At 36.0% G+C, this 20,427-nt stretch overlaps 2 protein-coding genes across 11 annotated transcripts; one reads left to right on the top strand and one right to left on the bottom strand.

Annotated features, from left to right (window-relative positions):
• Nucleotides 1-872: 872 nt before the first annotated feature.
• Nucleotides 873-11,468, bottom strand: LOC130715702 (uncharacterized). Of its 10 annotated transcripts, none has more exons than XM_057565822.1 (4): nucleotides 11,145-11,468; nucleotides 8,071-8,174; nucleotides 7,924-7,957; nucleotides 873-1,122 (listed from the first exon to the last, which is right to left on the bottom strand). In XM_057565822.1, the coding sequence occupies exons 1-4, from the start codon at nucleotides 11,182-11,184 to the stop codon at nucleotides 1,028-1,030; spliced, it is 273 nt and encodes a 90-aa protein (XP_057421805.1). In that variant the 5' UTR covers nucleotides 11,185-11,468; the 3' UTR covers nucleotides 873-1,027. The 10 variants fall into 10 exon arrangements, 5 of the variants coding, with proteins under 5 accessions (XP_057421805.1, XP_057421804.1, XP_057421803.1 ...); XR_009011745.1 differs by lacking the exon at nucleotides 873-1,122 and adding an exon at nucleotides 3,647-4,732 and having other exon boundaries at nucleotides 8,071-8,242; nucleotides 11,145-11,466; XR_009011748.1 differs by lacking the exon at nucleotides 7,924-7,957 and having other exon boundaries at nucleotides 11,145-11,467.
• A 6,587-nt stretch (nucleotides 11,469-18,055) lies between these two features.
• Nucleotides 18,056-20,159, top strand: LOC130711759 (proline-rich extensin-like protein EPR1). Its single transcript, XM_057561487.1, has 2 exons — nucleotides 18,056-19,636; nucleotides 19,838-20,159. The coding sequence occupies exons 1-2, from the start codon at nucleotides 18,080-18,082 to the stop codon at nucleotides 19,922-19,924; spliced, it is 1,644 nt and encodes a 547-aa protein (XP_057417470.1). The 5' UTR covers nucleotides 18,056-18,079; the 3' UTR covers nucleotides 19,925-20,159.
• Nucleotides 20,160-20,427: the final 268 nt, after the last annotated feature.

The raw sequence follows: 20,427 nt of genomic DNA, 5'->3' as shown, positions 1-20,427 counted from the left end.
TAATAAAAAAAATTAAATAAGTAATTTAGTTATTTAATTTAGGGGTCTTACAGTTAGGGACCCGAAATATTTAACCAATGCATAAGATTGTCTTCTAGAATCTTTCACATAATATATAAACCTTAGTGGGTGTATCCGTGTATGTAAATATAGGGACCTCAAATTAGAAGGTCATGATGGCTTCTATGTCAAGGAAACAAAATTCATCAAATTGAGCATATGACAAGACACATTAATCTTGGAAGTAGCTGGAGCTAAGCATTTGAATCCTTTGTGATGACTACTATAGCCAAAAAATATGCAAGGAGAACTCCAATTGATGAATTTATTTTTCATACAGGGAAGCAAGCACTAAAACACACAATAGCCAAAGAGATGAAAATTAGCATAGGTAGCGCAACATGAAACAATAGTGTGAATGAAATCTAACCAGAGAGCACCTGAAAGGGAACACAATTAATAACATATACCGTAGAACTGAAAGCATCAACCCAATAGCTGGTATGAAAATACGAGTGGTACAACATTGCAAGAACAATCTCAAGAACATATCTATGTTTCCATTCAACCTAACCATTTTGTGTCTAAGCATGCAGACATGACAACCAATGACGCACACTAGAGGAAGCAAATAAAGCCTATACTTTGTTATTCGTGAATTGGTACCATTGTCACTACGAAAAATTTAATAGACTTAGAGAATTCATTTTCCACAAAGGCTTTGAACCGAAGAAGCACATCATAAAAATCTGATTCACGACGTAATGTATAAAACCAAGAAAAACGAGAGAAATCATCCACAAAAATAACAAAGTCAGAATATCCAGCAACGGGAGTCAGTCCCCATAAATCACAATGAACAAGATCAAGAATGACGAAAGCCCGTTTATTATTGTCATGAAAAATCAAACGTTTACTGACAAGTAGTGCATCCGAATAGCTTAGGAAAAACAGACAAAACATTTAAATCACCATATTTTTACAACTTACTAATAACATCAAAATTAACATGACCCAAATGAGAATGTCAAAGTTCAAAAGAAGCACGAGGTGATGGAAGACTAGTAGTGAGCAACGCCTGAGGTCCTTCATCCAACAAAGAGTCCTTGGTCACATCGGTCCCTGAATAACAAAAGATTCATCCATACAACCAACTTTAGCATAATTATCACAAGACAATTTGGTAACAAATACAAGATTCTTAGTTAGACGAGGCACAACCAAAAGTATGACAAATAAACAATATGTGATACAAAATGAGAACTATAATATAAGTAATATTTAAACTAATCTCATTACCCACAAGAATACGATCATTAGAAGTGTAATCCTGAGAGCCCATCAATTGAGACAAATGAGTCATATGAGATGTGACACGTGTATTGGGCAAAGCAATACAGGTAAATTGTCTTAGGTCTCTCAAAAAAAAAAAAAAAATAGTACTGATATAATATATAGGCTTAATTCCACTTTGGGCCCCTGATCTTTCAAAAATGAGCGATCGGGGCCCCCCGTATTTAAATGTAGCGGTCAGCCACCCTAACGTTTCAAAAACGTGCGATCGGGGCCCTTCTGTTAAGTTCCGTTAGTTTGACCAAACAGAGCAGTGATGTGGATTTTCTTTTTTATTTTAAGATTAAAATTTTTACCCAGAAATTTCCCACTCAATACACAAACCCAATTCCCCCAAATTTTACCCTAATTTCACCTCAATCCTAACTTAGCAAGCAAGAGAAGAAAAATCGAGAGGTCCCTGTAGTTCATTCATTTATCTATAGTGAATTAATTAATTAAGGTTTCACTAATCAAAATAATTAATCTGGTCAATTAGCAATTAGGCAGACAAATTTGAGCTCTCTCCTTCTTGAAAACCCTAGAACTCACCATCTCTCTCACCTAGCCACCGCCGCCCTTCATCCATGGCTGCGCCGCCACCACTACCTTCGACGAAGATCAATCGGCTCCATAACCACTCGCAACTAAACCCCCACTGCACCCCAATCCACAAACCCAGTCCAACAATCTTCTCCACATAACCTAAACACCAGAACCCATAAATCCCCAGATGCAGATCCATTGTCCAAGGGAGGAAAGGATGGGAAGGGAAGTTCAGATCTTTCTCCTCCTGATTTCGATTCCATGGCGTGAGAGAAAGAAGAAATTGAAACGCTGTTGAGGCGGCTCACCACCATCACCATAACGACATCCCCACCGTCCCTTACACCCCACTCCGCTGCAAGTCATGCTCCTCCCTTCTCAACCCCTTCTGCATCGTCGACTTCAACGCCAAGATATGGATCTGCCCCTTCTGCTTCTCCCGCAACACTTTCTATCCTCACTGCGCCCAAATCCAGAGGAGAGAGCGAGAGCGAGATCGAGAGAGAGAGAGAGATGCAGAGGAGAGAGCGAGACCGAGTGAGCGAGCGAGTCTGAGAGATTTGGGGTTGTGGGGTGGGGTGATGTTGGGGTGAGGTTGAGGAAGCCATAGAAGGAGGAAGGAGGAAGAAGAAAGAAGAAGAAAGAAAAAGAAGCGTGAAAGAGGGAGAGAGAGGTTCGAGTGTGAGAGAGAGAGCTGAGAGGGGTAATTTTTGGGTAAAAAAATAATCTTAAAATAAAAAAGAAAATCCATGTCACTGCTCCGTTTGGTCAAACTAACGGAACTTAACATAAGGGCCCCGATCGCACGTTTTTGAAACGTTGGGGTGGCTGACCGCTACATTTAAATACGGGGGGGCCCGATCGCTCATTTTTGAAAGATCAGGGGCCCAAAGTGGAATTAAGCCTAATATATATTACTAAGATTTGAGAGAGGTAATGAAACAATGAAAAATCGTGTCTTATTAATTGCAACGTGAGAACTGGGGAGTGCAGCGTGGGCAGTTATCAGTAGTGATGTTTTATATTAGAAAATTCACATTTTTCAAAAACTAAGGATAATGATTGGTGGTACGAACTTTTTTCTCTCACGAAAGCCACATATTGAATCTCTTCTACCCCTATTCTTGTTTTAGTTTTATTATATTATATCTATTTAACTTATCAATACTTATTGTTAATCTCTTTTTTTTGGTACATCAAAAAGATAAATTGCACCCGTCAATAATCGATCCCTGAACCTACCCCTACCCAACCCATATGTCATCTAACTCCTGCCACTTGACTTGAGTTATCCTACGATGACATACTTATGATTCATCTAACTTGATTGTATATCGTGAGTTCGTCTCACAATTCTCTATACTATTTAACACCACTCAAAAACTAATAAAATATGTTATTTTTATATTTTTGAATAATTAGTTTGTGTTTCCTCATAACTGTTAGTTTGCTCTTCACTCATTATTTCTTCTTTTAAAAAATTCATTGAAGGAGATACTTGATATCAAAATGTTACAAAATATCTCATTTTATTCCTTACATTCCAAATTTTATTGTTCATAATTGTTTCTTTATTTTGCAATATTATTGTATTTATATGTTTTTATCATTTTATTTATATTTATTTATTCTTATTCATTGTCTTAGAAAATGTCAAATACAAAGTATGAATTTGGTTTGCTTAAATCATATATAAGGTCAACAATGTTACAAGAAAGATTGAATGAGTTAGCTATCTTATCTAATGAAAGCAAAATGTTAGAATTATTTAATTATAAAACTTTATAAATAACTTAGCAGCTCAAAAAGTTAGAAGATTAATATAAAAAATAGTTAGAGTCTCTTAGACCCTTTTAAGATTTTTGTCAAAAAAGTCATTTTAACATTTTCGTTTTAAATCTCAAAATGTCTATACACGACTCTGTCTGCTAGAATAACATACACACTTTTTTTTTATAACAAAAGAAACTTTATTGGATTGAAAAAAGACATAAGTACAAAGCATATTAGAACAACCCTCTCATAGGGTAAATCAAGACATGCCCACTCACCGGCTTCCTAACCGATCTCATGCTATCAAGCGCACCTAAAGATTGAGCCTCATTAAAACCTTCAAAGGAAAAAACCCAATGGGAAAAAACCAATGAAGGAAAAAGAGTGCCACAATCTCTAGGAAAGCATGGGAACCACTCAAAAAGAATTTCACAATAAAACCTTAACCATAGTCACCATACAGCAATGCATCAGCAACCATAATGCATGCATTTCAAATGCTTATCCCATCCAAAGTGCCACAACCAGCCAAATTCAGTAAAACCATGCCATTGAATAATATACCACATATGATCCTATATTTGTCAATCTTTGAAGATAAATTGATATTGGTCTTCAAGTGGGAGATTGTTGATCATTACATTCACTTCGCATCAGATGATAGTTATCACTTGTCACTTTTCTTCTTTTATCCCACTTTTTTTTATAAGCAATGGTATATTATTGAATTAGAAGTACAAGGGTACTTCAACCCAATTACAAAGAGAAAAAAGATTACAAGCTCAAAGGAAAAAGAGAGTAATCTAAACTAATTGGTATCACCCAACACCTTGAGGAGAAGACTAAGGGAAAAAATCCCACTTCTTTTCTTCTTTTATCCCCCTTATTACGTTGGGTGTGTACCCAAGTACACCTTGATGAGTGCACATGAACCATTTACATCTTGAAGGCTTTTCCAAAATGAAGGAGAAATTGTCAAGAAAAAGATAAGCCGCGTGCCCCTATCCACAGTTCCTTCTAAATATGAAGATAAGACGTTGGCCTCATTGATCACTCAAATGTAATGCAACAATTGCATAAACTGAGACGCAATGAAAAAGGAAAAAGAATCACTGATAGGAACCTTAGCTAGCCCCTCCCTCTCACAATCCCTCCAATTTCTCTTATTTTGAGAGAATGCAAAATTTCGTCAAAAAAAAAACCGAATGCAAAAATGTTCTTCCACAGGATGTGTTTGAAATGAAAATAAGTATAAAATATGTTTCAATTGAGGTTTTATAAACAAGACTTGAAACGAGAGTTATGATAGTTTTAACAAGACATTCGATATTTCAAGACAAGACATAGTCAATTACCTAAGTTGGTTACAATATATATAGTGGCTAACTTTGATATTCAAGAATTCAAGATAAGGTCTAAAATTAATCTCTGCCCCTTTGTTGGAGGTGTTGATGATTAACTATAGTCCAGTTGATCTCTTTGCTTGTCTTTTTTTCTTTTTTGTGCAAAGGTACTGGAGGAGGTTACTTTTGAGGACTCACTTTTGAGATCACCATTAAGATAGGGAAAACATATCAATCACATTTGTGAATAGGATCATCAGATATTAACAGAACACGATAGTAGCAATCTAATGAACTCACCCTACCATATCACAACCTGCAATGACAGCAATGTTCTGGGTATTGGTAGTAGCAATCCTTTGCTACCCATTAGCCTCAATCAATGCTCAATTCCATGCAGCTGCACCCTACAAATCGACAACACCGACATCACCTTCAGTAGCCAAACAACCACTGGTTGTGTAAGCAATACCTGCTACCACGAGAAAACCGCGAGCAGCAACCTCCCCAATTTCTAGCAAACAACCAACTACAACCCCAGCTACACCCTCGAAATTTCCAACTACAAACCCTGTTGCACCTTCCAAATTGCCAACAACAACTTCATCTTCAGTAGCCAAAAAACACCAACTATGGCAGCAACCCCTGCTACTTCAAGGTAACTGCCAGTAGCAACCTCTCCCACTTCTAGCAAACCAACAACTTCTACACCTGTGAAATAATCAGATCCCAAAGTCGCTACTCCAACATCGGCTCTAGTCTTAATTCACCAACAACTTCTCCAGTAAAATCACAAGTTCCTAAAGTTACAGCTCCAACATCTGCTCCTTCAAATCACTGATTCCTAGAGTTAGTTCTCCAATAAATCCACCAGTTCCTAAAGCTGCAATTCCAGCTTCTACTCCTGTGAAACCACTTGTTCTTGAAGTTACAACTCCAACATCTTCTCCTGCAAAATTACTAGTTCCTAAAGTTACAACTCTAATATGCTCCTATGAAACTACCAACTCTCAACGTTCTGCCACCAACATCTGCTCCCCTGAAATCACCAATTCGAGTTCCTCCAAAACTTGCTCCAATGAAATTTCCTGTTCCCAAAGTTACACAAGCTCGAAGCCTAAAACCCCCAGCTCCAAAACCACCACCACTACCTCCCAAAAAAGCACTTGTTTCTCCACCACCATTGCCACTACCACCACCAATATCTCCACCACACCATTTCCATCACCACCAACCGCTACACCACCACTATTTCCATCTCCAAAGGTTTCATCACCAACACATGCCAAAGTGCCAAAAGTACCAACCGAAGAAACACCAACGCTAGCACTTGCACACAAAAAGAAAACTCTAATTCCATCGCTTGTTCCTTCACCACTAAGTTACTCACCGTCACCTACAATAGAGACACCATCACCCGCACAAGCACCAGCACCCGAAGATGACACTGTTGCTAAAAAGTTCGGTGTTGATATAGTAATAGGTAAGTTTAGTGTTATATTTAAATATTTTTTTCTTATTTAAAGTATGAGGAATATTCCTAAAATGAACCTTTTTCTTATTTTATAGCAACCCAAAAAAAAATCCAAGATACCTCATTGAATAAACTGTAATTATAATTAGCACCTTCTAAATACAAGTCGCACCCCTCTCACCTATGACTTTCTCCATTTTGATAATTTGATCAAAGAGTTTAATTTTGATGCACCGACGGTGTAAAGTTTTTTTACACCATCAACCAATCAGATTTCAAGGATGTGACATGTCAATTAAAGAAATTAAATGAAAAGAGAGTTTTCTCACATCCTTGAAATCTGATTGGTTGACGGTGTAAAAAAAATTTACACCGTCGGTGCATCAAACTTTTTCTCTTGATCAAATATCGCGATAACTAAGTAATTTATAAAGCAAGTCATACCAACAACGTAAAAAAATTAAAGTATTGCCAGCAACTCGTACAGTCAGGAACACATATACCGTAATAGTAATCTGCGTGCACGGCGTTCCATGATGAGCTTTGAGAATTTCATTTGAAAGAAAAATTCAATTTACAAGAGATTCAAATTCCATTTGTTCTTCCAAAATTCCCATATTTTAGGAACATCTCTCAGGTCATTAATCTTCTCGTCCACAGGTCATTAATCTTCTCGTCAACATCCAATTGCAATAATTCTCATGCTTCATTAACATGTTATTAAGCACAATAATGAGACAGATTGCAATGTTCAACTCCAACTTATTCCGTCGAGAAGTAAACTCGCCAACGTCACTTTAGCCGGGAAAGTCAGGGAGTTAGTCTATTTTCCCCCCTTGAATTTCATCCTCCTTTTCCCAGTAACTTTTGTATTAATTTCGGGAATTTGAGTACCCAACCACTTCCAATCTTCATCACTATTTGGACTATTTCTTGTGACATCCCAATTAGGAACTTCTACTTGAAATCAAGGTCCAATTGGAATAATTGGCCTTAGTAGATGGTTACCTTTGAAAGCTAAGAAGTTCTTAAGCGGTGGATTGAGTTCCTTGTCTTCCCTTTTGGAGCTTATTGATTGCGAACTCTTAATTGGATCGACAAACTCTTCGACAACCAATGACTTGAGTGATGTCTTGAAACTATGAGTACAACTACTACTAGACATTAAATCCTTATGTCGGATTTTCAAATTCCTTTTCTTCTCTAGGTATAACCCTTTATAAGAATCATTAGAGTCACTCAGATGAGGATGGATTTCCTGAGACACAATACAATGTTCTATTCTGTCATTAAGAGTAGGGAAAGCAGCAAGTTCTTGTGTTTCTTCCAAAATAGCACTTTTTCCTTTGGAAACTGGCAAGGGTGCAGGGGAAGAGTTTTGACTTCTACTCTGATTTATGGCATTTTGTTTGCCATACTTCTTTGTACAAAGTTCAAAAGTAGTAATATACTTACCATTATTCATATATTGGTCTAATTTCCTCTTTCTCTGAAAAAAAAAATATTTTTATCATTATAAATATAAAAGCATACATGAATTTCTAAGCTTTCTAGAGATTTATGATGAGATATTATTCAATGTTGCATAGAAATTATATGTACCTGGGGACTTACGACACAAGAATTCATTAGTGTGTGAACTTTGTGCATTTGATGTTGATGTACGTGATGGGATCTCTTCTTACTACAAGGTTCCAAAGCAGGATCTTTTGACCAAATCATATTTGCAAGACTAGTTATTCCTCCAGAGGAAAACTACTCAAAGTCAATGTAACTAAAAAAAAATTCACATTATAGAGTGATATCATGCTTCAAAAATATTATAGAAATTAGATGGAATGGAAAATGAAAGAGGCCTCCTTATAAGATTATAGAGACAAATGATAAATGTGACTATTAAAAATTAAAAACGACTAAGCTATTTATACTACTAATGTAGGTCAAGTATTACGCTAATATGAATAATAATTGTAGTCTTCTAAGACTTTATTCTGTTGAAGCTTTTAGTACAACAAAAGCATAGACCGATGTTGCATGACGACAAATTGAGAATATATATATATATATATATATATATATATTATCTGGCCGTCTCAAGAAAAATATAATTTCATAAGCAGGAAAGTCATTTTAAGCAATAGAAAGTGATAAGGGAACATTAGTCTATATTTTGTATAGATCAATCAATTTCTTCAATGACAAGTCTAGTTACTATTAGTAAATAATAAGTTTATTTTTTTATAATTAGTAATCTATATAATAAGTGAAATGATGTTAATAGAACAATAGCAATTAATATTGGGATATTTTTCGGGACTCTAGCGTAAAGGTTTTGTCTATGAAGATGGTTTGATTCTGCCAAGTCAGGGTTTTTGAGGTGGTTGGATCTTCTCAGCACCATAAGTCATGGAGGGATGCTATAGCAGGGAAGCCCTCATCTTGATGCCCTGTTTTTCAGTTAGAAGAGGAGTTGATGGTTTATGGAACCGCACAAGATTGTTGGATAGGTGCCCAGACGAGGCTCTCTTCCGTGAAATCGTTTTTCGGGATCATTGTTTTGCAGAGGAGAAGACCTTACAACGTTCTAAGGTCTCTGTTGGACTGGGTACTTCCTCGCTAGTTGCTTGATCAAAGAGGATATAGGGTAACCAAGGGTTCAAGAGCTAAGTCCGGCCAAGGAGTCCTCACTGTTTCTTCCTAAGGCCCAAGGATCCACTGGTACCTTGACGAGAGTTAGGACATCTTCTATCACAAAGATAGGTAAAATCCCAAGGGGAAGGGGGGCTAAGAAAGATGAGAAGAGTGGCAGAAAGAAGAAGGGGCTAGGGGGAATCCAATGGCTATTTATTAGTAAAGGTCGCAATTGTAGATTTGAGGCCTGGAGGGAGTCATTTGATGGCATTGCCGACAGAGGTTTTGGAGTCATGGGGTGTTACGACAACGATGGAGAAAGACATGGAGCAAAGGTGGTGAAAGAGAGAGAACTTACAATGACAGTTGGATGATCTTATGACAGTGAAAAGAGAGAGAGAGAGAGAGAGAGGTGGAAAAAACAAGGAGAAATATGGAAGAATGAGACTTCGCAATGTATATTCTAAAAACACAATATCGGGTAACTATCGCTAACTCCACCAACCATTACCACCTTATTAAAATCATGAGACAGTTAATATTAGCATTAGCAAGGACAAAGAGAGACTCAACCTAAGTGCATAGAACAAATATTGTAAGGTTTTTTTTGGTTTACGAAACGGGCCCAGGTTCGAGTCCTATGAATGTGGTTGCATTAATACTTGGTAGGAAGAGATTTGTAGCTTATAGTTGTTCTACTAGTTTGAGCAAAAATGCCTCAATGGAGAACAAATGTGGTCTAAACTAAAAAGAATAATGAGAGACCAAAATTTAATGCAACTTCGAACCAACTGATGCATATCACGAAGTTTGAATGTCGACACAATCATAAAAAAAGTATTGACAACTTGGTTACGATTTTCACATCAACTAATAAGATGCTAACATACACTATGTTTGCCTTAAAAGTAGAGGAGGATAGGGGAATGAAGAGGGCCATTACTTTTCCTAACTACTGAATGTTGTTGACAAAAATACTCCTTCTCATGTTCTAACATTGAAAAATGTATTCTAAAATTAAGGATGAATAAAGTAAATTTGTTTTAAACGTTTTCCCCTCCTCATAAACTAGAATGTTATTATGTTAAATCTTTAGTATGTAGGATATTGTCTCAAGGGAGAATGGATACATGTTGTCAAAGTTACAAAATTAAAAAAAAAAAGACAAGGGGAGACTCGTGTATATCCCAAAATTTTAACATAGACACAATCATAAAAAAAAATAGGGACAACTTGGTTAGCATTTTAGCACCATCTAAGCACATGTTAACCAACACATAGTTTGGTCAAAGGAGAGGGGGAACGACTGGGACTAAAATCAATCGTAACTCAATCTTGTTTCTCCTTCAAAAAAGTGAAGGAGAGAAATAAATTGTAATACGGTTACTCATGTTTTGAAATTCAAAAGTGTATTTTAAAAGTAAGAGTTATTCAAGTCAATTCATTCAAAAATCTCTTCACTACCTCAGATCTAAAGAAGAAATTTGTTATTTCCCTCACCTCCATCTCATCCCTTCCATTTAGCCAAAGATGAAAAAAATTAAAATTTCTTCCCTTCCCCCCATTGAACTAAACACACCCCTACTGAAAATAGTGTGTTAGCATCCATATCGAAACTAAATTTCACAACTATATGGACCATTTCTCATGTGGAAATTTTCTAAGTTTTTTGACCTTGAACCCTCTCATCCCTCCATTGAACTAAACACACCCTAAACAAAAATAGTGTTAGCATCCATACAAGAGCTAAATTTCACAACTAAATGGATCTCTCTCATGTGAAAATTTTCTCAAGTTTTGTGATGTTGAAATTTTGATGTCTATTTCTCTCTTCAACATAGTCTCACTTATTTAACACATATTTAACATGAATCGAAAATTTTCAGATGATAGATCTAAATCTCTACATCCATTATTTTGCTTAACACATATTTAACTGAATGAGAATTGGGGAATCATATGAAAAAGAAGAAAAAAAAACTGTCTCACTACTTTCGATGGAAAATTCCAGAAACTAAACAAAAAAAAAGTGATGTGAAACTTACTTGTTGTTAGGAATTCTGAAGTGAACGGCGAAATCAACATCAGATCTAAATTAGAGATGGATGAATAGCTCCAACGGAGGCATACTGAAATTAGGGTTTAGATTTTCCCCAAATCTGATGCGGGAGAAAAAGATAATCAGTGTAAGTGATACCAGAGAAAACGAGGTTAGAAGGTTATCTTGACTGGATCGTATAGCTGGGATGGAGAGCTAAATTAGGTTGAAGAGGGGAGATTTTACGGAAGAAGATAAAGGGGTCTTTTGGATTGGGTGTATGGAAAAAATGTTTTCTGACCTCTATACAGGGACAAAATACTTCATCTGATTTTTTATGTTGTTTGGTACGTTACATCGTACATTATACTATATAAACTTATACAATACATTATGCAATTATATATTGTTTGGTGCTAATATTGTATTATATAAGCTTATACATCAATTTACTTTTATACATTAAAATGAAGGTTAATTCTTAAATTGGTCCATGTCTTTGTGTCGCCGCCTGACATAGGTCTCTCGCCGTAAAAATTATTTAAAAAACTCATCTTCTTTGTAAATTGTTTGGAGTTGATCCTCGCCGGAAATCGAAGCTCCGACAAGTGATGATTTGGATCGCTTACTAAGACTACTTAGCTGACTTGGATTTCCCTATAATAAACGAATCTCTTTTTTGAAATGCAAGATATATCTTGAGGTTGTATAATTTTATATACTTAAAAACATTTTTTATTAATTTCCATCATTTCACAACATCAGCGACATATATTCTTAAAATACATAATTTGCGTGTGTGGAAAATCAATGAATAAAGCTGATGGTTTTGCATCATTTCTTTGATTTAAAATGATTTCCATTTTTAGAATGAAAAAAATATTTTAAAAAATTATTACTTATTAAATTCAAAAGCTATCTATTTAAGGAAATTACTATTCGAAATTAATTTTTAATTTCCTTCAATTTCCTTACATAAACAACTTAACTTTAGTAATGTGTAGTCAACTCATAAAAGATCTAATAAATGCTATATGGAATAAAAGTTGTATTCGTTTTCTTTTTAAAAACCTCATTTAAAACAATTAATTACATTTTAATGAAGTAATTATTTCATTTTTCCAGTCAATTATTGCTATAATCGTTTTTTTTAAAAACCTCATGTAAAATGATTAATTACATTTTAATTAATTGATTATTTATTTTAGGAAATTAATATTCGAAATTAATTCATTAATTCCTTCAATTTCCTTATATAAATTAATTAATGACGTGAATCAGTGCAAATATGTTTTGAAATAATTTCCTTTTTTAAAATGAAAACAAGCGTTTTAAATAATTAATTACTTATTAAATTCATTAGTTATGTATTTAAGGAAATTACTATTCGAAATTAATTATTTATTTCCTTCAAAATATATAAACCACTTAATTATATTAATTTGTATTTGCACTCATAAAAGACATTAAATGCTTTTTTTTAAAACCCCATTTGAAATAATTTATTACATTTTAATGCATTGACAATTTGTTTAAGGAAATTATTATTCGAAATTCATTGATTAATTCCTTCAAATTCCTTATGTAAATAAATTAATGACATGAATCGCTTTTTCTTTGATTTAAAATAATTTCCATTTTTAGAATGGAAAAAAACATTTTAAAAAATTAATTACTTATTAAATTCAAAAGCTATTTATTTAAGAAAATTACTATTCGAAATTAATTTTTAATTTCCTTCATTTTCCTTACATAAACAACTTAACTATAGTAATTTGTAGTCAACTCATAAAACATCTAATAAATGCTATATGGAATAAAAGTTGTATTCGTTTTCTTTTTAAAAACCGCATTTAAAACAATTAATTACATTTTAATGCAGTAATTATTTCGTTTTTCCAGTCAATTATTGCTATAATCGTTTTTTTTAAACCCCATGTAAAATAATTAATTAAAATTTAATTCATTTATTATCTATTTTAGGAAATTATATTCGAAATTAATTCATTAATTCCTTCAATTTCCTTATATAAATTAATTAATGACGTGAATCAGTGCAAATATGTTTTGAAATAATTTCCTTTTTTAAAATGAAAAAAAATGTTTTATATAATTAGTTACTTATTAAATTCATTAGCTATCTATTTAAGGAAATTACTATTCAAAATTAATTTTTAATTTCCTTCGATTTCCTTACATAAACAACTTAATTATAGTAATTTGTAGTCAATTCATAAAAGATCTAATAAATGCTATATGGAATAAAAGTGAAATTCATTTTCTTTTTAAAAAACCCCATTTAAAACAATTAATTACATTTTAATGCAGAAATTATTTTGGCTTTTCCAGTCAAATATTTAGCAAAATTTTATGCGAGTTTTTCAAAATTATTTGAACTTGGAAACGATCAAACATCAAATATCACAAATCATAAGTCTATAGATAATTTTTAGCCAAATGGAACATCAAATATGACATATCATTTCATCCACTTTACAGCACTTGAAATCTTTGAAATTAACCTTTGTTCTGATGGCTGCCAGAATCGACGATCTCGCCAAAATCGATGCCTCCAAAGAGAACTGGACTATTGTTGCAAAAGTCAATCGTTTATGGCTAAGTCCGAGCTTATATGGTTCGAAGCTCCCCTTTTCTATGGGCATGGTTCTTATGGATGACAAGGTATAGTATTTTTTTAATTACTCACCCTGTTTTAATATCATTTTTTATGGTTGGTAAATCTCTTATCTTTTTTACTTTTAAAATTACAAGGTTGTAAGATTCATGCTTCAGTTAGGAAGACTCTGATTTATCGATTTTAGTCTTTGCTAAGTAAATGACGTGTATATTAGATTTCATTCTTTGGTGTTGGTGAAAGCGGTCGTGATTTTCGTCCAACCTCGCATCCATTCAATATCAACTTTGATATTCATACTTTTGTACGATTGGTTCCTAACAAGGCTATCAACTTAACCCCATACTCTTCTGTTCCACTTTGTGACTGTAACATCCCGACTTGACGACTGGCCTCACGGTAACAACACGAGTCTTTTCAGTGCGCTTTGTCCTCACTCGCGCACTTCCCGGGAAAACTTCCCAGGAGGTCACCCATCACGATATTGCTCCAAGGCAAGCACACTTAACCATGGAGTTCTTATCAGTTGGGCTCCCGAAAAGAAGTTGCAACTTGTTGTTATGAGTAGTACCAATCAAATCTTTTATGCCCTCCTCAACTGTATAGTCCATCCCTACACAGTCTCGGAATACCTCTTGTTCGGGTGTGAGATCGGCTCATTCCTGTGACCCTCCGCCTAGAAGCCTGCCAGGAGCCGCTCCTTGTCCGTGCCTCACTGCACCGGCGATCACTCCCCGCCCTCGTCAGCCCCGGGTATCACAGGCCCACCAGCTTCCGCTTGGTTCGTCCTCGAACCACACCGTACTGGGAGAGGTTGGCTCTGATACCACTTGTAACATCCCGACTTGACGACTGGCCTCACGGTAACAACACGAGTCTTTTCAGTGCGCTTTGTCCTCACTCGCGCACTTCCCGGGAAAACTTCCCAGGAGGTCACCCATCACGATATTGCTCCAAGGCAAGCACACTTAACCATGGAGTTCTTATCAGTTGGGCTCCCGAAAAGAAGTTGCAACTTGTTGTTATGAGTAGTACCAATCAAATCTTTTATGCCCTCCTCAACTGTATAGTCCATCCCTACACAGTCTCGGAATACCTCTTGTTCGGGTGTGAGATCGGCTCATTCCTGTGACCCTCCGCCTAGAAGCCTGCCAGGAGCCGCTCCTTGTCCGTGCCTCACTGCACCGGCGATCACTCCCCGCCCTCGTCAGCCCCGGGTATCACAGTGACATAATGTATAAGGACATTGATACGTCTTTCCTTATAAGTATAAACCCTTATGTAGCCTTTTGATTTTTTGAACAATAGTTCTTAATTTTTTCCTTACATTTTTATTTGTCTTTGACCAGATGTAATTAGAATTCTCACTGGAGCAAGTGGAGAATAAGAGTTTGAGAAAGATGGTACAAAGCAGAAAATGATAACTATTGAACTTGACCAAGATTGGTACACTCAATGTTCTTTGCTTATTCAAAGAACAATATTCGTTGTGCAACACACGAGGTAAAAACGCTAGTTATAGTATATAAACTTATACAATACATTATGCAATTATATATTGTTTGGTGCTAATATTGTATTGTATAAGCTTATACATCAATTCACTTTTATACATTAAAATGAAGGTTAATCCTCAAATTGGTCCATGTCTTTGTGTCGCCGCCTGACTTAGGTCTCTCGCCGTAAAAATTATTTAAAAAACTCATCTTCTTTGTAAATTGTTTGGAGTTGATCCTCGTCGGAGATCGAAGCTCCGACAAGTGATGATTTGGATCGTTTACTAAGACTACTTAGCTGACTTGGATTTTAAAATAAATTAAAAATAAATTACATGTCAGTTTTATTAATCTAATTAACTAATTTCTTTTTTTTAATTTGAGGACAATTAACAAAACTAACCATAATTTAATTAACAAAAACAAATTCTCCCAAATTAACACAATCCTGGTTTTGAATTTGTAATGTTTAAGATCCTACAAATCCCCATAATCACAAGAATCTCTATTACAGAAAAGAAACTTGAACTTACTAAGCCTATATAAGATCTTAATATACAAGTAAGCATGCCAAATCATCATTCGCCGGAGCTTCGGGCTACGGAGACCTGCTCCAAACAATTTACAAAGAAGATGAGTTTTTTCAATAATTTTTCCGGCGAGGGACCTATGTCAGCTGGTGACACAAAGACAGGGACCAATTTGAGGATTATTGCAACCACTACACCACTCCATGTGCCACCTTGCCACGTCGCGTTGATGTCGTAAAAACCTAGGGCTCGGCCATCTCCTTCTTGATTTCTTTCCATCTCCTCCTTCTTCATCATCTTCTTCCTCAATCCTCCCTCCAATCCCAAAGAAACCCAACAAAAAACTCAAATATGAGAATGCAACAGAGGGAGGGAGAAGATCTGGTGTTGGCGGTGGTTATGGTGTCGTGGGCCGAAATGGGTCATGGTGGTGTTATAATTATACCCTTTAAACACTAATTCGATCCTAACCACTAATTTTAAGAATATTTCTAAATTTCTTCATCTAGTAGAAAGAAAGGGACCACACCCTAGTCTTTGCCAATATTTATCTACTAATGTTTGTTGAACCACATCTAAAAAATAGGACGATAAATTTATTCATCATTAGGAATTATCCAAGTTTTATAGGGATGCACAGAGGCGTGATAATGAAATATGAATTTGTATTTATCTCATTTTTAACCTCGACTATGATAAGGAAAACAAACTTTCATTAAATTTTGGGAAAATTAAACCCGAACACATACATAAGAAGGTAGGAACGAGGATAAATTTGGGGTGCAAATATCATTCTTCGAACCAGACCTGAACCTGCTCCACTCTGATAATTAAATATGTTGAATTATAATTGTAGTTAAATAATTATGTTTAACTCATATTTTTTTTGCTAAAAATAGGAGTTAATTATTAATTTTCTCATATGTCAAGAACCTTGACATATATTTTATAATTTTTTTAAAATAATTTTTTTCTACATAGATGTATAAGATTAAATTAAAAAAATTATTTGAGTTCCCCTCAGGTTTCGCTAAACCCGATGGAGATGGGGCTAGGTCTCAATTTTTTATGTTCACATTCTTCATCCCTTCTGAAGCTGCTAGATTCAAGATTTAGTCATAATTAAGACTCCTTATCCCTCTCCCATAGTGTATTGTGTGGGGATCGAACCAGATAGCTCTTATAACACACTCAACATGCGTTGCAACTGAGCTACCCCTCTTGGGTAAAGTTTTATGTTGCTATGTTGCTAAATAAACTCTAAACCCAATCAAGAGAATAATTTGGTAAATAAAGTCAATTGAGGGAAGGGATGCGTTGAGTCCCCACAGTGGTATTTTGAACAGTGATAATCATAGTGCAAAACATCTAGTAAATGGTTCAACATTTCACTCTGAAACAAACTACATTGATATACAAATTGTAGGAAGTAAAAACCCAACAAGCATTCTAACAACGTTACTATTGGTTAAAAGTTAAAACCATTCATTTCTTTTTATTTCTCACCTCTTAATCAGATTATAGTTATTATCTCTAATTATTTACCTTGGGTGTGTACACCTTGATGAGTGCGCATGAACCATTTTCATTTTGAAGGCTTTTCCAAAATGGAGGAGAAATTGTCAAGAAAAAGATAAGCCACTTGCCCCTATTCACAATTCGTTCTAAATATGAACGTTAAGATGTTGGCCTCATTGAGTACTCAAATGTAATGCAACAACTGTATAAGCTGTGAAGCAATGAAAAAGGAAAAAGAATCAATAAGAGGAACCTTGGCTAGCCCCTCCCTCTTACATTCCCTCCAATTTCTCTTATTTAACAGAATGCAAAAGGTTCTTCCACAGGATGTGTGTTTGAAATAGCAAATAACTATAAGTATGTTTTGATTAAGGTTTTATAAATAAATCTTGAAACGTGAGTTATGATAGTTTTAAGAAGACATTCGATTTTCCAAGACAAGTCATAGTCAATTACCTAAGATGCATGATGACCTTGTACTAACATAAAGGTCACATGTAGATATAATAGGTAAAATTTTGCTCTCATTTACAAGAAAACCATGGGTGTGAAAGTTAAGTCCAAAGAGAAAGAGTTGTGATTTCTAATATCCCTTGCCATAGTTAATATTCTCTGTTGCAGTCACAAGAAAGACATCTCCTCTTGCACCACATCATCTACATCTACACACTACTTCTCAACCTTCTAAGCTTTATTACAATGCATAAACCAGAGCCCATAAATAATCAGCTAATGAACTCTCCCTACCATATCACAACCTGCAATGGCTTCAATGTTCTGGCCATTGGCACTAGCAATCCTCTGCTATCCATTAGCTTCAAATTCAATCAATGCTCAATCCCCTGCAGGTGCACCATCAAATTTGGCAACTTCAACCCCAGCTGAACCCTCCAAATTGCCAACTGCAACTTCACCTTCAGTAGCCAAACAACCACCAGTTGTGGTGGCAGCAACCCCTGCTACAACAAGGAAACCACCAGTAGCAACCTCCCCAGTTTCTAGCAAACAGCCAACTACAACCCCAGCTGCACCCTCTAAATTGCCAACTACAAACCCTTCTTCACCTTCCAAATTGCCAACAGCTACTTCACCTTCAGTAGCCAAAAAACCACCTACTGTGGCAGCAGCTCCCATTACCTCATGGAAACCGCCAGTAGCAACCTCTCCCACTTCTAGTAAACCACTAATATCTTCTCCAGTGAAATCACCAGTACCTAAAGCAACTTCTCCAACATCTTATGTTCCCAAAGTTACTTCTCCAACATCTTCTCCAATAAAACAACCAGTTCCCAAAGCTACATCTCCAACATCTGCTCCAGTGAAAACACCAGTTCCTAAAGTTGCTTCTCCATTAAAACCACCAGGTCCTAAAGTTACAACTCCAACATCTGCTCCTGTGAAATCACCAGTACCTAAAGCTACAACTCCAACATCTTCTCCAGTGAAATCACCAGTTCCAAAAGTTACTAGTCCAACCTCAGCTCCTGTGAAATCACCAGTTCCCAAAGTTACCTCTCCAACATCTGCTCCTGTGAAATCACCAGTTCCTAAAGCTACAACTCCAACATCTTCCCCTGCAAAATTACCAGTTCCTAAAGCTACAACTCCAGCATCTGCTCCTCTGAAACCACTTGTTCCTAAAGTTGCAACTCCAACATCTGCTCCTGTGAAACTACCAACTCCCAAGGTTCTGCCACCAAAATCCGCTCCACTGAAATCACCAATTCCAGTTCCCCCAAAACTTGCTCCTGCAAAATTACCTGTTCCCAAGGTTACACCGGCGCGAAGCCCGAAACCCCCAGCTCCAAAACCACCACCAGTACCCCACAAAAAAGCACCAGTTGCTCCCCCACCATTGCCACTAGCACCACCTGTATCTCCACCACCATTGCCATCACCACCAGCTGCAACACCACTATTGCCACCTCCAAAGGTATCCCCAACACCTGCTGAAGCGCCAAAAGCACCAGCACCAGCCAAAGAAACACCAACACCTGCACCAGCACCTAAACACAAAAAGAAAGCACCAATAGCATCACCTGTTCCTTCACCACTAAGTTACTCACCATCACCTGCACCGTCGCCTTTAACAGAGACACCGTCACCGGCTCCATCACCCGAAGATGACACGCCAGAGCCACCTCCACATAAGCACAAGAGAAGAAAACACAAGCAGCACAAGCACAAGAAACATCACCCACTGTCTCTAGCTCCAGAACCAACATCCTTTGTTCACAGAAGTCCCCCAGCGCCACTCACTGATGATGCTCCTACAGCAGATTCAGAAGAGACACCATCACCAGCACCAAGTCCCAATGAGGTAATTAATATCTTTCACCACTTCAAATTTTTGTGTAGTAAGACTTTGAACCGGTTTGGATACCGGCTTATTGGAGCTTCTTGGAACTTATTTATTAGCACTAAATATACTCAAATAAGTGCTCTTTGGTTTGCATCCAAACGAGTACTTAGTCCTGGACAGTCTTTACCAAATCTGACGATCTTGTTTTTTGCTTTACAGAATGGTGCACCATCATTCCAAAGGCAAGGGAGAAAGATGCTGGCAACTATGGGACTTGCTATTGCCATTTTGTTATCAGTTGCTTGAAACTTGCAGCCGAAGCTATAGCTGTCTGACCTGAGGACCATGGATTCACTCAAGTGGTTATTTTGTTTACAAGATTATAAAACCATTTCATAAGTATGAAAATTTGTAATGAAATATTTTGCCCATTTATTATTGATTTTTTCTTTCGTTCTTTCTCTGTGTTGTGATCTTGGATCAGAAATATTAAAGATAATTTTGAATTATTGAAATAATAATCAGAAAGTGTGAAGCACAATGTAGAATTGTTAGACTTATGGTTTACCTTTGAATGCTGTCTAAGTTATTCTTTTTGTTGCCTCAACCGTTCCTTCATATAGGTAGTTGAGATATTTATTTGTAATCTATTTTTCTTTGCAAATGATCCTTATTTTGTGAAGACAATGTACTGTTTTTTGTTGGGTTGAATAGTAGCAGCTTTTTTTTCATTAATTGAAAGACATTTAGCTTAAGTTATGATTCATAGGAGCCGCACTCTTGGGCATAACTTTGGCCTTTACCACATT

The sequence above is a fragment of the Lotus japonicus genome, chromosome 4 (genome assembly GCF_012489685.1).
Source record: "Lotus japonicus ecotype B-129 chromosome 4, LjGifu_v1.2".
Taxonomy (NCBI): domain Eukaryota; kingdom Viridiplantae; phylum Streptophyta; class Magnoliopsida; order Fabales; family Fabaceae; genus Lotus; species Lotus japonicus.
Note: the sequence above shows the minus strand (reverse complement) of the source record. Positions and strands in the feature narration are given on the sequence as shown.